The 23,474-nt window shown below is 33.7% G+C and overlaps 2 protein-coding genes across 2 annotated transcripts in view; one reads left to right on the plus strand and one right to left on the minus strand.

Annotated features, from left to right (window-relative positions):
* The window catches only part of LOC119075648, a 162,951-nt gene that overhangs the window by 127,085 nt on the left and 12,392 nt on the right, over window positions 1-23,474 (minus strand). Inside the window, exon 2 of the mRNA XM_037182135.1 lies at window positions 2,184-2,830. Coding sequence (XP_037038030.1) covers window positions 2,184-2,719 — 536 coding nt within the window. The 5' untranslated portion in view covers window positions 2,720-2,830. The remainder of the gene's footprint in view (window positions 1-2,183; window positions 2,831-23,474) is intronic.
* Window positions 19,192-21,014, plus strand: LOC119075659 (toll-like receptor 6). The gene has a single exon (XM_037182168.1). The coding sequence runs from the start codon at window positions 19,212-19,214 to the stop codon at window positions 20,964-20,966; it is 1,755 nt and encodes a 584-aa protein (XP_037038063.1). The 5' UTR covers window positions 19,192-19,211; the 3' UTR covers window positions 20,967-21,014.

The raw sequence follows: 23,474 nt of genomic DNA on the forward strand, positions 1-23,474 counted from the left end.
CAGAGACATTACATCTATAGTAGGGGGGTCCAGAATCGTATGGGAAAATAAAAGTTTCGAGAAAGTTGGCGGACCCCGGGGAAAACGAACCTATATGACCCACTGATAAAAAATATATATGGGGCCGATGCGATCCGAGTTGGTTTATGGGTCGCGCAATGACGAAATATGTGAAAAACCACGAAAATGAGGGTTAATGAAAAATTGAACGTAACTAACAGATGCTGAGGTCACTTCTTAAGGTGAGTTGGATTATTTCACTTCAGAATAATCCAAAGAGACCGATTTAATGATTTGTAAGTGCATTCGCAGCTCCCAAGTCAGTCATAGATTCGTAATCTGTTCACTCAGTCTTTGGGTTCTTCCAAAACATTTATGGGATGTGCATCGGATATATTCATGTCTAACGAGAGCTTATGGCATAAGCTTTCATTGCAAAAAGAAATTTTTTCGAAAACAATTTTTTGAAGCTATATAGAAATCGATTTTGGTGCAAAAATGTCAGGGTCGTGAACTCAGGCAATTTTCAAATGACTGTTACGTCAAGACACCAACTTGAAACTTATTGTGTGTGGGCTCGTTAGAAAGCTACTGTCATTACCTTTACAACGACACCTAACACTTAATTTAAATAGTGACCTCGCCTGACTTTGTATTACTTGGAAATTATATGTCGATTTTTGTCTATATCGATATTGTTAGGTGTGCCCAGACGATATAAAAATTCCAAAAAGTGGAACCAACGCATTTTTGTTGCTTTTGCATCTAATCTAAGTTGTCTGGACCAAAAAAGTTTGATATTGTCGTTAAAAAAAATTTCTCATACAAAGTAATGGAAAAAATGTATGGAAAATTTCAGTGTTTTTTCACACATTTCGTCCTTGAGCGACCCATAAACCAACTCGGATCGCATCGGCCCCATATACAATTTTTATCAGGAGGCCATAAAGGTTTATTTTCCCAGGGGTCCGCCAACTTCCTCGACACTTTTATTTTTTGGACCCCCCTAATCTATAGCATAATTGTTTATGGATTTTTCATACAAAGTTGGAATCGTAATCGAAACTTAACTACGATAACAAACGAATATGATTCCAACTTTGTGTGGAAAATTACGAAATCCGTAGAGGGATTCTTTTGAAAATCCACCTATCAAGATCGGACCTATTTCTAGTAGCATCTTAGGTTCACATTAAGAGTCATCGGTACCAGCCCAGACCTGTCTAAAGTTCACACAGACTTTGAAAAAAATTTCTTGCATTTTTTGCAAACATATATCAATGAATCTAATCAAACTAGGCATGACCCAAAAGTACTTGAGCTCAGCTTTCCAACGAGCCCACTCTCACCCGGAACGATCATTTATAACGGCCTAAAATTTCGGATAAAAAACACTATTTTTCCAACTTCGGAGATCTTCCACCAGCAACCAGGTGTGGCTCGAGACTGTGTGAGGCCTGTTTTGAGGTCTACTGGCAAAGACCTTTCAAACCATGTATATATCCATCCCAGACGAAATGGGTCCGATTTTGATAGGTGGATTTTCAAAAGAATCCCTCGTAATAAATTATGTGAGAGATGGAGAGGAGATTCAATTATGAAAACTTTCTCTGTGGACATCGCAATACGTTTGCCGTTTCTACAAGGGTAATGAAACTAATGAGGGCAGTGATACTACTAATAGTATTGTAACTACTAAGTCGGCGACTGTATTTGTGGCTAGTATTGGAGATAACTTGACAAATGTTCTACTAAGACTGAAAGATAAAGAAATTTGCCATGCATTGGCCTTAATCTCCTGATCAGAAAAATAAATTTAACTGCATTGAAAACGAAGAAATGTTCCAAAGGAAGCGTGTATAAGAATCAGCGTGTGTAATACGAAAATATTCATAGGTGTCATAAAAGCTGAATATGGCAATAATTGAAGGGAGAAATCAAACTGTTTCATCTAAATAAGCTGGTTAAGACTTGAAACAAACAAAGCCATAAAATATTTATCCCCCACACAATTAATGCCCTTTTTATGTCCGATAAAAGTTCAACATTTTGAATGGAATCTATTTTTATTGCGAGTTTTATATATTACGATCCAGCCAGCGCTAAATTTAATGCTGCACAATATCGACAAAACTCAAAATTTTCAGAAAAGCTTTAAACGACCACTATATAAATATACTTACGAAAAGTCCTGTTTCACATAGCAATTTCCCGAAAAGTGACATTGCAGAGCACTGCATCGGTATGGCTTAACTTCATCTATTTCGTACGTTATATTAAATCCATAAACATCCAAGAGACGGTTCAGCGATCTTATATGTGTTCCATGTAGATTTGTCATGGTAAATTTAATCTCCAGATATGGGCTTTGGAATTGTACCCACGAAACCTGTGTCATGGCATCCTCATTCCAAACGAACGAAGATTGTTGACTTGGCACTTTATAATCTTCGGTGTAATACAGGTATTCGGTGAATTTAAGTCCGCTTAGCACATATTGTTGTGTAAAGTACACGGCAATGGAAATGTTGGTTTTAGTAGATGCCGATCCATCAATGATCCACAAGCAATTGATGGGAACATGGAATTTATTTGGGAAATTCGGTGTTTGTATAATGCCATGCGTGGCCGTTAAATAGCCACCACATGAAACCATTGTTTCAGCACATTTGGCTGTGCCAATTGCCAAAACATAAATAATCCACAAGAATGATGTCATCGACAATTGTTTGCCGCTTGTGAGGGATATTTCAAGTGTTTCGATTGTAATGTATCATGAAACCATTTCCATTGCATTTGGATCGTGTTTTTATTGTTGCGGCCAGTTGAGCTGAAACGGAAATGTTGTCGTTGTTTAATAATACGTTCATTTGCATAAAAAAATTAAAAATCGGCAACGATAAATCATCAAATATGCCTAGGAGGACAGGTGTTAATTCATTATATTAATATTGCAAAGGAAATCAGTCCATTTACTTAAGGTATCCATAAAACAAAATCTCATAAAGTCAAACTCTAACATAAGCTTTTTTTTCTTCTTGTACGTCGGGCCAGATTTCATCTTTAAGGAAAATTAAAATTATTTAAATGATATGCCATTTGGACGATGAGATTTTTCGTAACATCCTGCTTTACGTTTTCATTTTATTCATTTTCTGCTTTACGTACACTAACAGAATTTCGAGATTGTGCGGAAATTTTAAATTCCTTATTTTCTTCTGCGGCTTTGTATTTCTATGCGTTTACTATATTTATGTGTGCCTATTGCTTATTCAGATTCAGTACGTTTACGCACTTGATCTTGTCTGATGGCATTAAACCTATCAATTGAATAAAGACAGCTGGTACATGTTTCTGCACAATTTTACTATTTTCTAACTGTAAGTTTTACAAAAAAAAGCTTCACGATCTGCATGCAAATTCAATTAAACTTGAATTCATTTCAGTTTTACCTTCAGGTCTGTCTATGTTTGTATATTTTTGGTCTTTAGCTTTCTAATGAAAATAATGAAAAGGCTTTATTAATGCCTTGTTCGCTTTCATACGACTATAAGAATAAGAAATTATTCTGATTTTGTCTTCTGACTTTCATATACATCGTGGTATATATAATATACACACGAGTCATGAGGTTGTACTTGTTTATTCTCATTATTATTGTTTTAAAATTTTCTCGGCATTGTAAAAGTACATGAATGTTGTCAACTTAATGTCACAAATTTTATCCATGGAAACGTTCATGGATAAAATTTGTCCAGACAATGCCTGTTTGAACTTCCATTTTCCATAGAAATTATTTTTGTAATACACATATAATACTGTTTGTACGGAACAGGATTTAAATCGTGTAATAATAACTTTACAGTCACTTAACAACGGGCTCAACTCTTTGAACAGCAGCATTCAACATTGCGCTTTTGGATATTGAAGTGTTGGAACCTTACAAATTGAAAATCTAATTGGAGAATTATTCATACCAGCTCAAGTTTCACTGTAAATTTTCGGGAGTAGGTACGTAAGTCGGTCGTTTACGGACTCTTTAAATAATATTGCAAATCGAAAATAAATGGACTTTCTGTCAATTCTTTAGTTTAACTTGGAAATAATGACAGAATTTCCACCATTTTCTTATCGCAAAACCACACATTTCACGTTATATTGTATGCTAAACTTTTATATTTAATATCAATCCATATGCATGTCGGATTGCCAGTGAGAATTCCAATCGAAAACACAGCGGAAGACTTTGTAGTATTTTTCAATCGAATTTGTTGAGTCAAGAATAAACATTACCACGAATTGAGTTTCAATTTTCAATCAAAAATGAAAGGAATGAAAATTCTGATACATTGGATTTTTTATGCCTTACACATTGTTGGGAATTGCCCTTAAGAAAAGCACTCTCTACGAAATGTATACAAGTAACCCTTTGTTTTGGTTTCAGATTGCTTTTCTGCCTATAAATATGGAATTATTTAGGGAAAATTTGCAGTCAATAAAAGTCTTCAAGGCAGAGTTCCTGGAACACCTGCCAAAAAGTAGAATCAGTCATGTTTCGTCATTAACGAGTTCATATCAAACAAAAAGGCTTAAGAGTGATATCGCGAAATCTTCGAGCAATCGGCTAGCCATGCCATCCGGATTTTTGACGAGTATGGTGCCCATCGAATCATTGCTTCATTACGTATTCAAAGAGGTATATCTCGCCTCTCTGGGAATTGCCATTTTCGTGGTAGAGCTGTTTGAAAAATCGGTGGTTTTCAGGTTGAAATTTTTTCCCTGTGGTAATAAAGGGTCGACTTCGTTCAAATTTTATGGGGTTTGTAGTGCTAGGCTAGACTGATCACATAAGCTACCAAATACGTCGGGCTGTTGGCTGTACTGGCTTCAGTGACTGTATTAAGAAAAATTTTCTCTGGCTACTAACGGGTGCACGCATCAGCAAACCTAACGGTTTAGGGTTCCAAAGGCTTAGGCTCTTAATGTTAATTTGTTTCCACACTGTTCCATAATGTAGCCCAGGGTCCTAGGAGAATTTATCACATGCATCCAACCAACCACAATCTCGGCTGCTTATAAAAGTCAACAAATTTCGCATTTTATGTAAGAAGTAAAGTCTGGAAAATTATCATTGGAAAGCTGAGGTACGAAGCAACTCTGTGAATTAAATTTAAGGTGAAAAAAATGAAAGTGGTCGACAAACCGGTCGAAACTTCTTTGGAGTAATAGGTGACATTTTAGAAATTGTCCTATCTCATATTGCCAGCACAAGTTTTTATATTTTTAGGAAGTTTAACATTCTTTATTACCCGAGATAATCTGTGTGAAAAAATTTCCACTTGAAAACCACCGATTTTTGAAACAGCTCTACCACGAAAACGACAATTCCGAGAGAGGCTAGATATACCTCGTTGAACTCGTAATGAAACAAGGATTCGATGGGTACCATACTCGACAGAAATCCAGATTTGTTGAATTTGTCCTCCATACAAATTGTTCGAAGATTTCGCGATATCACTCTTAAAATAAAAATCTAGTTCTTCTTTTGTTAAATGATGTATATGTTGATTACACGTTACAAGTTTACAACACAGTAACTTTTAAATAGAGACAAAAAACGATTTTCATTTCGTTTCGAGTGTAGTTCATTGGAATAAAAAAACTTTCGCAATTCGAGCATCACATCGACTGCATTTAGGCGGTAAGTATTGTTTTAGCTTTCTAAACTATTATAATTTACTGTGGTTGTGTATAAAAAAAATAGAAAAGGACTAGATGTATTTTTTTACGTGAAAACAAACTAAAAAATGCGTTTGGAGTCGATTCAAATACTCGCTTTATTTATGATGACTAGATGTAGTGATATGGTGGATAGAAAAACTACTGTTCAATAGATTTATCTATCTTATTAAAACGTTTGCTTTCTCTACACCGAAAACCCCTAACTTTAAGACGTCGGATATATCTAAATAATAAATAGGATATTCATCATTTTCTTCAGTGTTGTACATTAGGATGTAGCGTTTTGACGAAAGTATTTTGTTTTTTAAGGTCTGCGGGTAGGTTCGATGAAGAATGGTTCCCTCATCACGAAAATACCAAAAAAAAATTGCAATTCGAAGCTCCCATATTTTTACATTTTTCACAGAATTTATGCAAAAACGGTTTCAAATTGTTCTCAGTATTGCTGGCGTTATTAATGCAGCTATCCTGGGAAAAAATGAGCGGTGTAAGGAGAAATTTCAAAAAAAATTGTCCATTTGATGATTTTCGATGATCATCAAGATACGACAGTAAAAGTTTCCCAAAAGTCGTCTATTTCTTCTTCTATATGGTTTTTCTCGTACCATTTTTTACACACTAGAAGGTAGGGTTGCCATTTTTGAAAATTCGAAAAGAGGACATTTTGTACGAAAAAAGAGGACAAAAAGAGGACGCCTTTTAATTCGAAAAAGAGGACAAATATAGAGTCTTAGCTCTTTTATTATTCTATGTGGACCAATAGATATTCAAATAATTAGTGAGAAAAGTTAAAATTAAAATTTCATTTGGTTTGAGGCGAATCCGAGGTTTCAGTACCTACCATTTGTAAACATGACCTTTTTTTCCTTTTTTTATAAAAACCTTCATATTCTTCCTTATTTTCCAGAAAAGTGATTCTTTTACTTTTTTTGCTAACTTTACTTGGAGTTCTTGAACTGTAAGCTACAAACATGCACTTATCTCAGAAGAAATTCATAAGTTTTTTTCGATACCATTTTTGTTTCGAAGTAAAAATCTAAAAAATAAGAAACGTGTTTCTTAATAATTTACAAATCTAGGCCTGTTCTAGGCAAATTTCTGAAATCTGACTGTTTCTGACCGATGTAGGAAAATTTTCTAAAACCTTTCCGTTTCTCACGAATTTCCTACAATCTGCCTATTTCACACCAATTTAGTTGCATTTTTAAATTGCTGCTAGAATATGACTCGATTTCAACTTAATTTCGTTTTTTTAATACTCCTGGTTTACTCCTTATTTTATTCATATAAAAACATAAAAATTCCCAATCATAATGCTAAAGCTTCCTTAATTCCTAAATATGAAGTCGAATTTTTGACTGCGAGGACTAGTCAACTATATCATTCGAATGCTGTAGAAACTATGTAGCTTTAGAAATAGCTGCGCAGCGAAATTTTTTCCGTAAAATTTGACCACATCTGTTAAGTTTTGCTAAAATTTAACAATATTTTAGAAAAAAGAGGACAAAAGAGGACGTTGTGTGAAAAAAGTGATGTTCTTAGAATTTTTACAAAAAAGAAGAATTTGACGAAAAAAGAGGACATGTCCTCTAAAAAGAGGACGAATGGCAACCCTACTAGAAGGTCAACGAATCTGCAACCCGGTGAAACTTTACGTCGAGTATATATTCGCTTGAGAGCTCTTGAAATTCCCTTTAAAATGAGCTACGACACCACTATATTGCTTTTCAGTCACAGATTTCATCCAGAAAAATTCTCAAAAAGTCATGGTCGGGAGCACTTTTTGTAATTTTTCATCGGTGAGTCAATTTTTGTTATTTTAAAGTATGCCAATTTGAAGCCACTCTCTACGAGTAATTATCATATGCACTTAACAATATTTTTTCCACACAGTCGCCACTCGCCAGAACTGATCTCACTATAGCTTTGGGACCAAAAAGTCGGTTTTCAGAGGTGCGCATGGGAGCTTCGAACTTCAAAAAATGTTTTTTTGGTATTTTCGTGATCAGAGGACCATTCTGCATCGAACCTACCCGCAGGCCTTACAAAACAAAATACTTTCGTTAAAACGCTACACCCTATTGCACATCCTTGCGTTTTGAAGTTGATATCAATTTAAAATGTTAATCAACTTGACCTCGCCTATAGTTGAACGAGCATAACGCGCTTCTGGTTAATGTTCGGTTGACTTTCATTGTTCAGCTTGTAAATTAAAAAAAGAAAAAAACAGAATTTTATGAAATTGCCTTTATACATAAAAACCATAAACTAACGTCGTCCAATGGTATATAATATATAAACAACCCAATCCCACAGGAAGCACAAAAAAGTTACTTTACGTAATGAATCTCAGAAAAAAAACTCCAATTTTAAGACGGGTTTTTTATTCGTTTTTATTTTCTTTTAAGCGGTTAAATACGAATTCACACTGAAGAAGTTTAATATTAACCAAACTTTCTTATAAATTAAAATAAATTACATTTCCTTCGCAAGAAAGAACGTTTTGAAAATTGCTCGACAAAATTTTTCCTTCCTTTTTGAAGTGCATTTCTCAACAATAAATAGCTTAGTGGGAAATTAGATTTATGAATTCATTTGTTTTCTGTCAGGTTATAGTATGCCATCCTCGTCTCCGCTTGGCAACTTATAGCAGAAATTTAATGATGAAGGAAGCTCATTGTAAACTTTCGATGTAAAATAGTAAAGTTGTGCGAATCATAATCTTTTCTGTACAATGTAATAGCAGACGATGGGCGTTGAATTGCCAGTGAGTGACGTCTACTTATTATATATCCCATTGAAATTTCAACTTAAATGAACTTTTAAAATAATGCAATAGACATTTTTTTTTCGCAAAAATATCTGTGCACAAAAACGATGCGCTATCATAGTTGTGTACAATTACTACATACTGTATACAGTTGCAAGTATTTAAATGAAAAGAAGATGGAATTAGATAAGTGCATTGATTGTCTAATTATGATGTCTATCAATCACGTTTAGTGTTGTCAGTTGCCAATAGCATTCATCACCCCTAGCTAGGTATGTAATTTAATTAGGCATCGAGTAGAGCGTGTGCTTATTTAAACTATGTTTAATAATGATAATTGGGTAATATATTGATGAATGTTCATTGAATGAGCAAATGCATGTTTTGTTGGAAATGTAAATCCTTGTTTAGAACTTATGCACATTAAATTGAGAGACTTAATGATTGTTTTTACATAAAATTGGAGTTTTTATTTTAAGTAATTGCTATTCGAAGCCCGCACACAATTTCTTAGTTTTTTAGCATCAACATGCACTGGCAATTTTCATATTAATTTTCATATCAATTTCGTTTAAATCATTTCGGAGATCATATTTTTTCCGAGGGGTGACTCACTTCCATTTAATCCATTAAATCCATTAAATCCATTTATTCCACTTTACACCAAAAACTTCTAAAAGTGGAATTTTACGCTTTTTAACGTTGTAGTATGATTTGTAGTACGTCGTTCAATCAAAATCAACCATTTTTAATACTTTTAAAGTATTTCGTAAAATTAAGTTTTTTCCTATTTAATCCATTTAATCCAATTTTTATTCCATTTAATCCATTTAATCTAGAAGTGAGTCACCCCTGATTTTTTCACTTAAACTTTGACCATAGGAACTGTATGACACCTGATGAAATTCAATGTAGAGCTAGAAATGAATTAAATTTTCTGTTTAATTTCATCCTTTCATTTTCTCTACTCTATTTACTCTACTTTACACTAGACAATTGACTAGAGCTGTTCCACATAACCCTCTTTTTACGGCTGTTGACAATGCACTATAGAAGTGAGTTACTTTACAAAAGAAAACTCAAATCTTTTACACAATGGAAACAGAGTTAGACAACATTCTTGCTTTCAATTTGATCTAATAGCTTTGCTTCTTAGCTAGTTATCAAACTAGAATTACGATGAATATAATATAAAGACGAGAATTTTATCTGGCCAATGTCTTTTTAAAAAGAGTGCACCAAGACATATAGTAATAGATATCTCGTAAAGGAAACTAAATTTTAATCAAAGAAATCTGCTGCTTCAATCAAATATTATAATACATAACAAAGCACATCAAAACGAGATATATAAAACATCCTCCAATATTTTTAATAATCTTGGAAAACTTTTGCCTAAACCAAAGAAAACACACAAATTCAAATGCGATTCGCCGAATTTCGTTTCACAAATGAATAAAAGTTAAATTCTATATACCGAAAAGTTGATGTAAAATTTACTTATGAAATCAATATTCGTGTGGGTTCATACATTTACATTGGAATTAGAATAACTCACGGAACCGTAAACGGAAAACACACACCCAGCGTTCCCGAAAAAATCCCTTTAATAACGATATTCAAAAACTTCTCGAAAGCAATAAATTTCCAACTAAATGAGTGTCAACATCAATACCAAAGAATTCCAACCAATTTACTATATTAAATTTTTATATTCTTTTCCACATCACAACAGAGGCATTGAAGGGGGGTATTGAAAAGTAATAAATCAAAAAGAAAATTTAAATCAGATTGAAGTGAGGAGGATAAATTTTCCTTTATGTTACATTTTTATCAAAAAAAAAATATAGAAAAAATAACAAATGATTGACGGTTTAATATATTCGCATAGAAGGTAGATTACACTTCGATACGATGCCGAACAACACACACTAACCAGACTAATTTCGATCGGTAAGAAAATGCTGCTAGCGCGTTTTTTTTATGGAAATCAAGAGCAATTTATTATAACATATTTTCGCAACAGAAAAACGATTTTTAAGTGGGATTTCTAAGCAAAAAGAAATTTTTTTGAGAGAATTTCAAACGTCAAATGAATTTAAAATATTCTGCTGTCGTATTGAAAAACGAAATCCCAAAATGAAATTGACATTTATGAAATTTTCGAATTAGAAAGGTGTCTCATCACGCTTTTCGATGTGGAAAATATTCACAAATTATGCATTATAATGAACATCAACGCAATATTAACCTCGTCAATCAGTGTCAAGTGCAAGGGGTTAAAATTGTATGAATCAATCGGCGATTCTCAGTATTAAACTGTGTCGAGTATCACGTTCGTAACTGACCTTAACTATATCTCAACAAAATAAAATTATTTTGTATTCGACCTTTTTTGTAAAAGAATGAATCAGAATGACACTCTTTTTGCGTGGGGTTGCCTATAAACATTTATTGAAGTAGAAAAAAAATGTGAGAAATAATATGACTCCGCAAACTATTGATCTCATATAAAACACCATGACACTATTGGTGCTTGAATAAAACGCGGACGTTGCATTCCTTAGTTGGTTTCATATGGCAAATGACCCCAATTTCATGAACTCAGCCTTAAAATTGTTACCAGCAACACGTCAGAGAGGAGTGAAGGTAACATTTTCAATAAATTTTTTTTAATGCATGAAGATTGCAAGTTACTTGACAAGTAACTTGCAATCTTCATGCATAAAAAAATATTTCAATGTTCGGAACACCACCGAAGCAATACAACATTCAAAATAAAAATTTTCAATCATTTTTAATTAATCTTCGCTAAGACTGTGTAGCAAAATGAAGAAGATGACGCAAAATGAAGAATATGACGCAAAATGAAGAATATGACGTAAAATAAAGACAAGTTATAGATCTGTGCCCCGAGACATTTTGAGTCCCTCATAACCCCACGGACTTTCATTGATGATTTTGGTTGCTCGTGAGTCATCGGAAAATTCTGAACATTTTTTGTCTGGCAAAGTATATTTGGTTCATTGGGATCTGTAGGCGTCGAATGGCACCCGTTTCGAGTCGTGGGGTCATCACGACGAGAAACTGCCATTTCCCAGATTTCGTTTTACCTGGCATGCCCTAATCTAGGTCCAAAAAAATATTTTCGTGTCCCTCACGTTCATGAGCAGCATCAATGAAAGTCCGTGGGGTTATGAGGGACTCAAAATGTCGCGGGGCACAGATCTATTATAATTGAGTTACGTCTGATCTATTAGTAACAATCTGCACATATAGTATGATGAAAAAGTGTCATCTTTTACTGAATGGAAGTGGAAATTATCTTTGAGTCATGCCATTTAACAAGTAACTTTTCCGCGAAAAATCTTTACTTACAAATAAATGGTTACGATAATGCAACTTCCTTACCTAACGAGTGTTACACAAATAATGAACTTGTCAGGAACAGTTACACAAACCTCTTATGTGTAATGGTTTCATCTTGTTAAATGTAATATACACTACAGTTCTATACGTCTTGTATGCTTTTAGTTGTAAACGTACCACATTTTGCGGTATGTATCCACAAAAATACATTTATACAGCAAAATGTCGATTATATTCGGTGACTGAGTTATATCGTTTCACTTGTTGTTCCTCTTTCGACACACTTCCAAAATTTGTGCTACATAATCAGCGAACTTTTCACCTTAAATTTGGATTTAAGTCCAGAAGTTTTTCATTTGAAAATTAAATGACAGAAATCGATATCGGAAAATTTCATCAAATTTTCCATCATGTGTTGGAAAAATCATCACACCGTTCATATCGAATCTGTGACGGCTGGCTGTTTTTACATTGATCCCATAAGAAGGCCCATTTTAATGGAACCAAATCTCATGAGAACTCGACACGCACAAGGAAACATCAACAAAAAAAAAACTTTCACCAAATTCTCAATTGATTAGTTTTGACCATTTTCATACTTCTATATACGCACTTTCCCCCTGTATAGATGTATAAATCAAACATTGAGGTGTTATATATTTGGAGGGATATTGAATTTAAACAATGTTGATTTTGTCAGATGAAAATTACTTTCAACTTTTTTTTAGAAGCGAGGAAAAAAAATGGCGAAAGAGATAGAAACTTTACGTTCTTATCCGAATGGATAAAACGTCGTAAATTGATTGTAGAGTGTTTGGACTGGGGGTATACCTTTTCCTATTTGGTCTTTTCTATATAATTTATGGACGGTATAATGAGGCAACAAAAGAGAAAAATGAGCCAAGAAATTGAAAAAAAAAATATAGAGAAATTCAAGACACGCCAGCATTTTTGATATGTTGCTAGTCCGGGTTTGAATAGACGCTCTTTTTTCTACACATTGTTGGACACATGTTCTGGCGTCCCTTCTGTTGAACGTGATTAAATGGACCATATTGTTGATCATTAAAGAGGAAAGAATAATTAGTATTTTCGGATATGGTTTCCGTCCTATGTACACATACTCACACTTTTTATCGAACTTTGACCATAATATTACTTGAGTAGAACAATATTTCAGTTTTATTTCTTTAACGTTCTCTCTGCATAACACATTACACTTCATATGCCCATTAGATGAGAATACAAAAATAATAAATTAATATCAAACGAAGCGATTAGCGGCGATGGTTAGATATGGTCTTACACCCGAAATGTCGTATACATATCATTTCCATCGCTCTCTCACACTATCTATCTACACTATGCGTGTGTGGAAATTACACCGAATGTATTCGAATGCGAACGAAAATGAATGTGTCAATAAAGTAAGGGTCAATACATAAAGCCCAAAAGCTTAATTTAATGGTTTCCCATTTAGAATTAAATTGATATCTCTAAGATAAATAAAGTGAGACTACCAAATCAAATATACTGAAAACCATAAGCAATAATTGAGACAATAACTTCCGATTTTCGGGGCCGGTCTACCGTACACTTCGCATATTTCGTATGGATGATATAATAAAACATAACTAAATGCACAATATATATTGCTAGAAGTGCTGAAATCATATTATATCCAACTGACAATAACATAAATCGAATTCAGAACCTAATGTTCAGAATATTGGTGATAGTGCAGCAGTTGTATTATAATGTATGTATCGTCGGTGGAGTGTTACAAGTTTTTCGGTATTTCATACGTAGAAACTTATTTCAAATTTATTGATTCATTCATGAGATGATTTTAATGGGATTTGTGGCAGAATTTGTGTGAAATCTTGTTTCTCGAAATAAATTGAGCGAGACAATGATACAATTTCTCGAGAATTGCATAATAATACATTCAGACGATAAATACATACCAGTCAGAATTGTCAGAATATTGAAGCACTAAGAATAGTTGGGCATTCAAAACCGTCAACAAATACTTCTGTTGTTCTGTTTGTCGATGATAAATGGAAAATTGCTTTTTAGACACGCGACGTAGGCTGTAACACCTGTCCAGCTGTCTTAAGTGAAAATTTGCACATCTAGTCAGGCATATAGTGCCTAAAAAAGCAATTACCACTCGGTTTCATAATGGCTATTTATGACATCGAGTGCAAAATACTTTACTAGGCTCTAGATGTGTAATTAGATGTGTGCTCACGATGAGCCTGATAAAGTACTTTGCACCGAGATTCATATAACGATTTATGCAACAGAGGCATAAATTACTGTTTCCGATCTCCTCCGTATTAAATTCATGATATTGAAGGAAGGTAGCAATGAAAGCAGTTATTTTGTTGTAGCTTAGTTGCTTGTAAATTTGCAGATACAATCAGTGTATAAGTTTAGCAGCACAAATACGGAGTTTTCTAGCGGAATTCAGAAAATTCGTTATCTTATTATTCTACGTATAATTGCCAGAACAATGCAATAAAATGGCTTAAACTGACTTATAAACCAAACAATGATTGAAGACATAAAGGAAGGAATGGGAAAATAATTTAACCTAACCGAATTAATAATTTAGTTTCTCCCTTTGTTTCGACCGAACTGATGTAACATTCGAACTTGCTCATTTGATTTGTTCACCAAAAATGGAAAACTAATCTGTTAAATAGCAGGAGGCTGACAATCAACTTTACAGTGAAGCTTGGGTTCTATATTTTTCTTATGCCAACTGCTCACAGTGTTTGAGATAACCGAGATAACGGCGTGAGAAGAATTTAAGGGGTCAAATTAAACGATTTTTGGGATTCTTTTTTATGTTGGAAATAGGTTCTCACAAAGAATTGTGTGATATCCCCCACACCGCGGCTCCAGCACTTGCTCATTTTTTTGCACAAAATCTTTTTTTTTTTCATTTGAAAGCCAGCTATTGAATTTTATAATGTTTCATATCAATCGAAAGGTAATCGTAGTAGCTTTCAAAGGAGCTTTTCTGGTTTTTCGAAACACTCTTGAGTAAACCGGCTATACCACCTACGTTTCTCAATTTCTCGCGAATTAATCGCAAAATTAAGGAAACATTTTTCTATTTATATTAAATAAAGTTCAAAGAATTTGCAAAATTTTACATTTTACATTTTGACATTAATGGTAATGCTCGTACATTTCGCATGAATTGAATAACCATTTTGGAATTTTGTTTACAACGAAACATGACATGATACATGGTATATACTCAATTCGTGTTAACATTCAGACAACACTCCTACAAATAAATCTATAATATCAAAAATGCAACTTTTTTTTTTGCAGAAAACATCAAACTGTTTACGATTTTTATAGAACCGTACCCGGTTTATGAAGATGCTTTTGTAAAGTTCTTGTGTGCAATGCACACTGTGCAAACTAAAAATCAAACTAAAAAGCCAAATCAACAACACTTTCGATTTGACTTCATCATAATACGTTACAAAATAATTTATTAGTCAGGTACTCGACACATCGTCCTTATACCACATAATTTTTAATTTTCCCGTTGTTACCTTGGTGTACAATTTAAAATGTCCGTGCAACTTTTCTACAACAAATAACAATGTTATGCTTTGCATAAGAACATTGTGAACACATAATCAGTTAGTATAACTGGGGTATAGCGAAAAATTATTTATTTATTGTGTACTTTACATGAACGTTTACGTATAAATAACCTTTAGGGATGAAAGTGTTATTTTGACTTGTACCGTCTCGTGTTTGAAAGTATGAAACATTTATTAAAAAACAAAACTGAGTCTTGAATGTTTGGCAACAGTTCTCGGAATCTCGGAACTTTTATAACTGAAAAATATCCTCAAGGTATTTTATTTCTACAGGCTGAAGCATGCATATATACGACGTATGTAAGAGTTTGCCGGCTTAGTAATACACATTTCATGACAGATTATGAATCTGTAAAAAATGTTATATGGCGACATTTAAGTTCCAGCAATAAATTTCAAACTCATCAACATGATTTTATGACTTCGGTACGTTATTATGCCGAACAATCGTATACCTTCCGGTACACCTTAAATTGCATTTAAGGAAATGCACATTTTATTAGAACGAAATCGTCGACAAAATATTTTATTTCCATTCAGTCTAAGATTGAAAGACAATGGCTCCAAAGATTTTATTGACTGTTCCGAATACAGGATAGCTCGTATAATGTTATGTAGTACTCACATTGTAAACGTATGTTGATCACAAGAACTGGATACAATGTCAAGATGAATATTGACTGATACAATATTGTTAGTGTAGCATTTCATTTGTGAATGCACGACTGGTTTGGTTTGAAATTGTAAATATTTATGGTTCAAATTAAGACTAATAATTCAAAGTCTAAATTTGTAGAATTAATTTGATAATTGCATTGTCACCTTTCGATAAATCAGAATATTTATTACTCAATTAATTGTATGCATGACTGAAATAATTAACGTTATCGCAGTTTACGATTGGAATTTTGGAGAGTTTTTTTTTTCGTATTCATTGACAATAATATACCTACCACTACCTGTTACTTGTATTGTGATAAAACGCAGTCATGGAAATGCATCATTTTTTTAAAGCATACAAATTGTTAATTTTCTGTTTATTGAATTTATCAACTGGGAACTGGCTCGTTTAATTAAACGTAATTGTTTGTGTTACCGATTTTTTTTACATATACTATTATTGCTATTGGGTTTTAAATCGACTGTTAATACAGATGGAACGTTCCGAGTAAAAAAAGTAACTAACGTAGTCTCCCGACTAGATGGCATGTAATTACTCATCAGTTTTTTACATTGGTTTTATACACAAATCTGAAAATTGGATAAAATCTGTCTGCGGTTGAGTTTACAAAATATAGGCTTCAACAAATGAAGTAACAGAATCTATATCAACTGGTAGTAAATATTTCAGACAAAGACTTCACTCATCCCACGCATAAAAGGTTACAAAATTCCTAGAATTTATTGAATCTCAACACTAATATATTCCGTAGGCAAATTATTTGAATGAAGTCGGTCGATCAGCCGGCAATTTTAATAATTTGATATGATACCTTGTGTTTCATAGCGGAATAGAGCTGACCATGCAAACAAGCATTAAAGAAGTTTTCATTGTCATCATTTTTGTTTGTTGAGTACAGTACTTTGACAAACTTGTGGTATGTGGTATAGAAATGAACACAGTCATTGTGAAATCGCGTAACTTTACACATGCACACTTTAAAATATTAGGAAAATTAGATTAAAATAAATTGGGCGATTTCGCTACATTTCTACCATTTTAATTGGAATGTGTTTCAGTGTTTAACAATTATATAATATGTAAGTGATTGGTTTGCGATTTTAGATAGACAGAGATTTGTAACCGGTGAATTTTAACTTAGTATCACTAATATTTGTAGTTGAAAGTTAATAAATGTGCTGCACTTTATGAGATCTTGCCAACTTATTTACACACAACCACGTGAATCTATATGATATTATCTAGTTAGTTGTACATAGTGTGAGGGATTCTTTTGAAAAACAGCCTGCCGAAATCGGACGCATTTTCTAGTGGATTTTTTGATATGTGCCTAGATAGGTACTGGTACATATATGCCAAAACCACTTTCAAAAAAATTCGTCTAAGCTTGTGTGGCTAGTGAGAGGTGACCAAAAACTGAAAACATGCACTTTTCTTATGGAAACTTCTCGTAGGCCACGAAACCTACAAGGTCGTGTGGGGTGCCATTAGAAAGGTAATTGCATGCACGTTCGGGGCAGATTGGGTCTTGTTGGGTTTAAAATTCATCCACACTGAGTTATGAGCAATTGAAACTATGGGTAAAAAATGGTTAATTTCGGCGAACTTCTAATGGTTCCCGTGCATCCGAAAAGCAACAGAGTAGTGTTTCGACGAATGTGGTTTTGGAATGAAAATTTGATGCTCAGTATTGGTACTCAAAAAATTTCCTGTACGTGAAATTTTCCATTAAAAAATATTTTTTGCAGCAACTTTAGCTGCTAGTTCAATTTTCCGAAGTCTTTGTATCTGAAAGAATGCAAAGCAACGTATTTATGCTTGAAAAAGCCCTGAAACTTAATTTACGTAACCTTAAGGTTATAAATGCCAACGAGTGATGTAAGCAAATTTACATTCCAGGGATAATTTATAGCAGAAATACGTTTTTTGTCTTTCTGTTGCTTTTCGGATGCACGGGAACCATTAGAAGTTCGCCGAAATTATCCATTTTTTACCCATAGTTTCAACTGCTCATAACTCAGTGTGGATGAATTTTAAACCCAACAAGACCCAATCTGCCCCGAACGTACATGAAATTACCTTTCTAATGACACCCCACACGACCTTGTAGGTTTTGTGGCCTACGAGAAATTTCCATAAGAAAAGTGCATGTTTTCAGTTTTTGGTCACCTCTCACTAGCCACACAAGCTTAGACGAATTTTTTTGAAAGTGGGTTTGGCATATACCAGTACCTATCTAGGCACATATCAAAAAATCCACTAGAAAATGCGTCCGATTTCGGCAGGCTGTTTTTCAAAAGAATCCCTCTGTGTATTCGACGTGCATTTCATAGATTTCAGAACCCACTATAAAATTGTTTGTCATTGTTTCAAGTTACATGCTCACACGTTCAATATTATCAGCTTTCATATGCGTGTTTTGTCAAATCAATATTAAAGCTGAACGCTTCGTTGTAGCTTTCGTCGGGGTAAATCTAATCTGCCACATACAACTTGAAAATCAATTTTCGATTTGGGTATTACACATACGACGTGGAAATAATGTTCTTTTGCTTTGAAAAGGTTGAAGTTTAAAACGAATTTTTCTGAGAACCCTAGTTTCGACAATAGAACGTTTAAACACAAATGTTTCAATAAGGTACCGGTAGAAATGGGATAATGATTCCGGTAATGGGATAAATACATCGAATTATTGTAAACTTTAAAAGCGGATACATATAGGACAGGTTTTGTAGGAAGCAGGTAATTGAGGTTTAAATCCACTTGAGTCTTGAGATCTCGTTTACTGTTATTGAATCGCATTTTGTGAATAAACATTTCTCTCGTAAAACGACCTTCCAATGTCCAATGTTATCTTTTTGGGTATAAAGAGTTTTCAAAGCAGTACGTACTAGTACGTCTATAACATTTAAAAATCGATTTCATAATTTTTTCTCCTTTTCTTCTGCTGGAGTAAATCAAAACCTTTTTTATTATTTCCAGGTATATTTGCATTGATCTGGTCATTTTATTGATGTCAGCATGCATATGTTCAGCATCAGAGGTGATAACAATCAACTGTTCTAACAATGGATGTGGTGATTACAATATGGATAAATCAGTGATGTGTTGTAAATATGAAGATCTACAGTCGGATGAATTTGTTTACGACAACGTAGTGTCGCACTCGTACTCGAGAAGTTATGGTACAGTAGCCACATACAGTCTTAATGTGCAAAAATTTGTTGTGATCAACAGCAACATAACGAAAATACCGAAAAATTTATTCCAAAACATCGAAGAGTTGAGATATTTGGATGTAGTGAACAGTGGCGTGCAAAATATTTTCGTTACCGATTTCTACGGAGCCAATGAGTTAACTCATCTGAATTTGACAAAAAATGCAATTGAAACGCTTGAGCCGAAATTATTTGTCCATGCTCAGAGTTTGGTAGTCCTTGATCTGTCCTTCAATGATATAACCAATTTATCGGAGTATGCCTTCGATCACTTGGATAAATTGAAAACATTGATTCTGTCCAACAATAAGCTGACAGCATTTGAAATAAACCAGAGATTTACCGACTTAGAAGTGTTTTCAATTGAAGAAAACTTTTTAACTGTTATGGGACAGACGATATTTCAAAATTCATCGAAATTACGTGACGTCAATCTGAGTAATAACAATTTACGCATAAACCATCTTGTTTTGCCGAGTAATGCAACTCTTGAAACGTTTGATATTTCAAACAATTTCGCGTCGATAAGCATCAGCTCGAAGAAAATCTCCATTAAGAATACCACTACGTCTGCATATTTCGTTCACAGATCGGTCGAAGTACTTGATGCTTCGTATAATCAAATTTCCAACATTCAATTCGAAAGTAACGTCTACCTGACAATACTCAATTTAACGAACAATAATCTGACCAGTGTAGAAAGTGTAACACATTTACACAACCTACAACAACTGGATTTATCCTTTAATGCAATCATAGACTTTGGAATTTCTTCATTTTCCGAAATGAATGATCTGCGCGTGCTAAATTTACAAAAGAGCGGATTAACGTCCCTGGCCTTTGGTACGTTCTCGCAGCAAACACAGCTCACCTTTCTTGACATTTCCGATAACAATTTAAAGAAAATCGATTTTGATATGCTAATGTTCATGTCGTCCTTATCAGTATTGCACATCGCAGGCAATCAGTTCACGAATATTGATGTTTCGGATATAAAAAGTATCTTACCGAATCTGACAACCATTAGCATCTCAAGAAATCTATTCGATTGCCGTGATTTGATATCGATTATGAAAAGTTTAAGTTCGTTACGAATTAATTTGCACATCGACGATGAGAGTGTGGTTAAAAATAGCAGCAACGTCCGAGGCATCAAATGTTTCGGTGATTCAAGTGATGCATTAAACGGGATAAGAATTAAAAGCGTTCAATTATCAAGTGAAAAAATACGCGACTCGAACGAGAAAGAAATACATGAATTAAAGAGAAGTTTCGATTCGCTGAAAAACCAATTCGAAAAACTTTCCATCGAACAAAAGCGAAATCTATCCGCTTTAAATGAAAAATTCATTTCTTCTTCCAACCAAAATCTTTTAATTCATGGCAATGAGTCGGATTCGTTTCAATTTGCATTTGCATTTCTGCTTATAATTGTAATTTTATTTGCTATCGGATTATCAATATTTCTGTACTGTAAGCTTCGTACTAAGAGGCGATGGTATACGGCATCAAAACAGAATTGCACGAGTGCTGATCAAACTTTGGTATAAATGAAAATGTTGTTCAATATTGTAAATAAATGAAAATAAATAAATTTGGTGTTTAAAACGTATTGAGGTGATCCGGGCTGATGGTTGTGGCTTTGTAAATTAGTTTAAAACTATTATGAAAGTATTTGTACAGAATATGACTGTAAACCATTTATTTTGATGCAATTTTCCAGTGAATCAGTTTAACCTGTTACAGACGTCAAGCATATGACCAGTATTATTATCGGGTGTATTACTTCCATCGATCAAAGTATTCTGTTGATTTCAAATCTTGTACTTCAATTTTTTTTAACATGCATGAAGGACCATATTACCCAGAACTTGTCGTCGTAATCGATAACAGATGAATAGCTGTATGTGACAGACAGGTTTAGCAAATACGTCAACGTTGTCTTGCCTAAACATCGTTACAAAATGCTCTTGCCCGGACAATCGTTGTTACCTTCCGTGAGATGATTGATTCTAATGAACATTTTGAAGGACGATTCCCCAACCCATTCCCCACACAATTATTTTTCATTTGTGCAATCCTTACAAACAGTGCAAATTCAATTTCCCGAGAACAATTAATTCGATAGCTACAGTTTAGGTCGAAACGAAAATCGATTCTATCTCAGTTCAAGCCATTATATACAAGTGCAAATAAACAATTCAAACGTTGCATGTCACTAACGATGTGAGGTCTTTTTTGTCCTTTTTAACTACATAAAAAAAACAACAAAGCTCTGCTGTATGGATGAATACCGAAGAGAATATCTGTCTGTAATAACAGTCAGCAATTCGTTTCGCGAACGAACAGCAGAATAAATTCCGTATTCAGTTGAATCTACAATTGATTGAACGTTATTTTCTTATTCTTAAAACTCTGATTCTAGTAAACGAACGACACAGTGCATGTGCTTCTAATGTATACAGAAAAAGAAAGAATTCAATTTATCGTCGAGTTTGCGTTTGAATTTGAGTTTAACAAAATGTGATGATTTCATTAATTTTCCCCTCGTATACATTTGCTAAAGCGACAAATTTAATGAATTAGCTGACATCGTCAATGAAAATGTAATTTGGTGGTGCAAGCAGCTGAGCAGGCGCAACCAGAAAAAAATACACCTCTAACAGATAAATCAACTCTATATTTCGTTGGAAATGGGCTCAGAATTGAGCTGGTGTTTTCTTGTAACACGTTCGAAATTAACTATGAAATTGTCGTTATACAACTTTTGCAAGCACGAAGTATTATTAAAAATAACATGAAGAGAGTAAAAAAATAAAATAAAAAAAAACCGTACCCAAAGAGTACCCCGTTTGATGCAAGAGCGTTTCCGCAACGGTTCAGAAAATGGTTTTTGTGCTATGTTTTAAATGAAACATCCAACCCATAAAACATTTTTTTTACGAAAATGTTGTAGAAAAATCCATATTACACAGTTCACTGCAAGGCAAGGCTGGAGAGCGAGGCATTATTAAATAATTAAAAATTAGCACGGGGTAAATTACCGACGTCAAGTAAAAATTTGTAACCAGCCATGATCATGAATACTTTATACGGGAAATATGAATAATAAGCTCTGTGATGTTTGGCATTACATTTTTTTCGCCTTTATTATTCAAAACAGCGTAACACAAACCCTTTCTATGTAATAAAATGAAAAATACGATTGTAATATCTTCAAAGCAACATACAAAAAATGTAGCATTTGAATTTCATATCAGATGTACTATATGGTGTTGTGAACAATTTAAATATCTCATCGTGTTTATGGGCCCTGAATTTGGCCATTATGTTTTATTGTTTAAACAAGAGTCCCGACACCGACATATATAGTCGATTCAATTTATAATTGTTCCCTTGATAAGTTGAATTTAAAATTTTTTCGTTTATTTTGTCATAGAAAATGATGACTGGGAGTATTATACACATCGACAAAAAGACTTTAAAAATCACTTTATATCGCTACCGCTGTGATTGTAGAAAATCCTACGATTATAAAAGTTGAAATTTTCATAAATTTGATGGCAATTCTTTTTGGGTCAAACTTGCAAAACAGAGTGCAGATTCTATTCTCGTTCCAATTTTATTTGCAATAACTGTTCTCATTGCATATCAAAATTTCGCGGGTCTGACGATTTATTACACCTTATGTATTATATTCAGTACAACATGATTTTCCAACACTTTATACACTGTCCCATGTTTATCACATTTAGACAAGAAATTCCAAAACTTTTGAGAACAACTTATTTTAACCGAACCCCATTTATTCGGGAATTCTTTTAACCTTCGTCCGCCGTTCGCTTGGAGTGAACCAATTATGAAAATACTTTCATTAACTCCAATGATCAGTTTTATATCCCACAGAAAACCGTCTGTCTGACTGTAACAAAATGTTTCATTTATGCTATGTGTCACGTCTTGCTCCAAGTTAATCTCGACATCTCAATTTGGCAAAATTAATCAAATTTTGTACGAACAATAACTCTTTTTCCAAGACGTTTTAGACATTTTATAAG

This window comes from Bradysia coprophila, unplaced genomic scaffold (genome assembly GCF_014529535.1).
Source record: "Bradysia coprophila strain Holo2 unplaced genomic scaffold, BU_Bcop_v1 contig_232, whole genome shotgun sequence".
Taxonomy (NCBI): Eukaryota; Metazoa; Arthropoda; class Insecta; order Diptera; family Sciaridae; genus Bradysia; species Bradysia coprophila.

Excerpts from the sequence above, each read along its gene's own strand:
- LOC119075659 (XM_037182168.1), top strand. The coding sequence starts at position 19,212 with ATGTCAGCATGCATATGTTCAGCATCAGAGGTGATAACAATCAACTGT.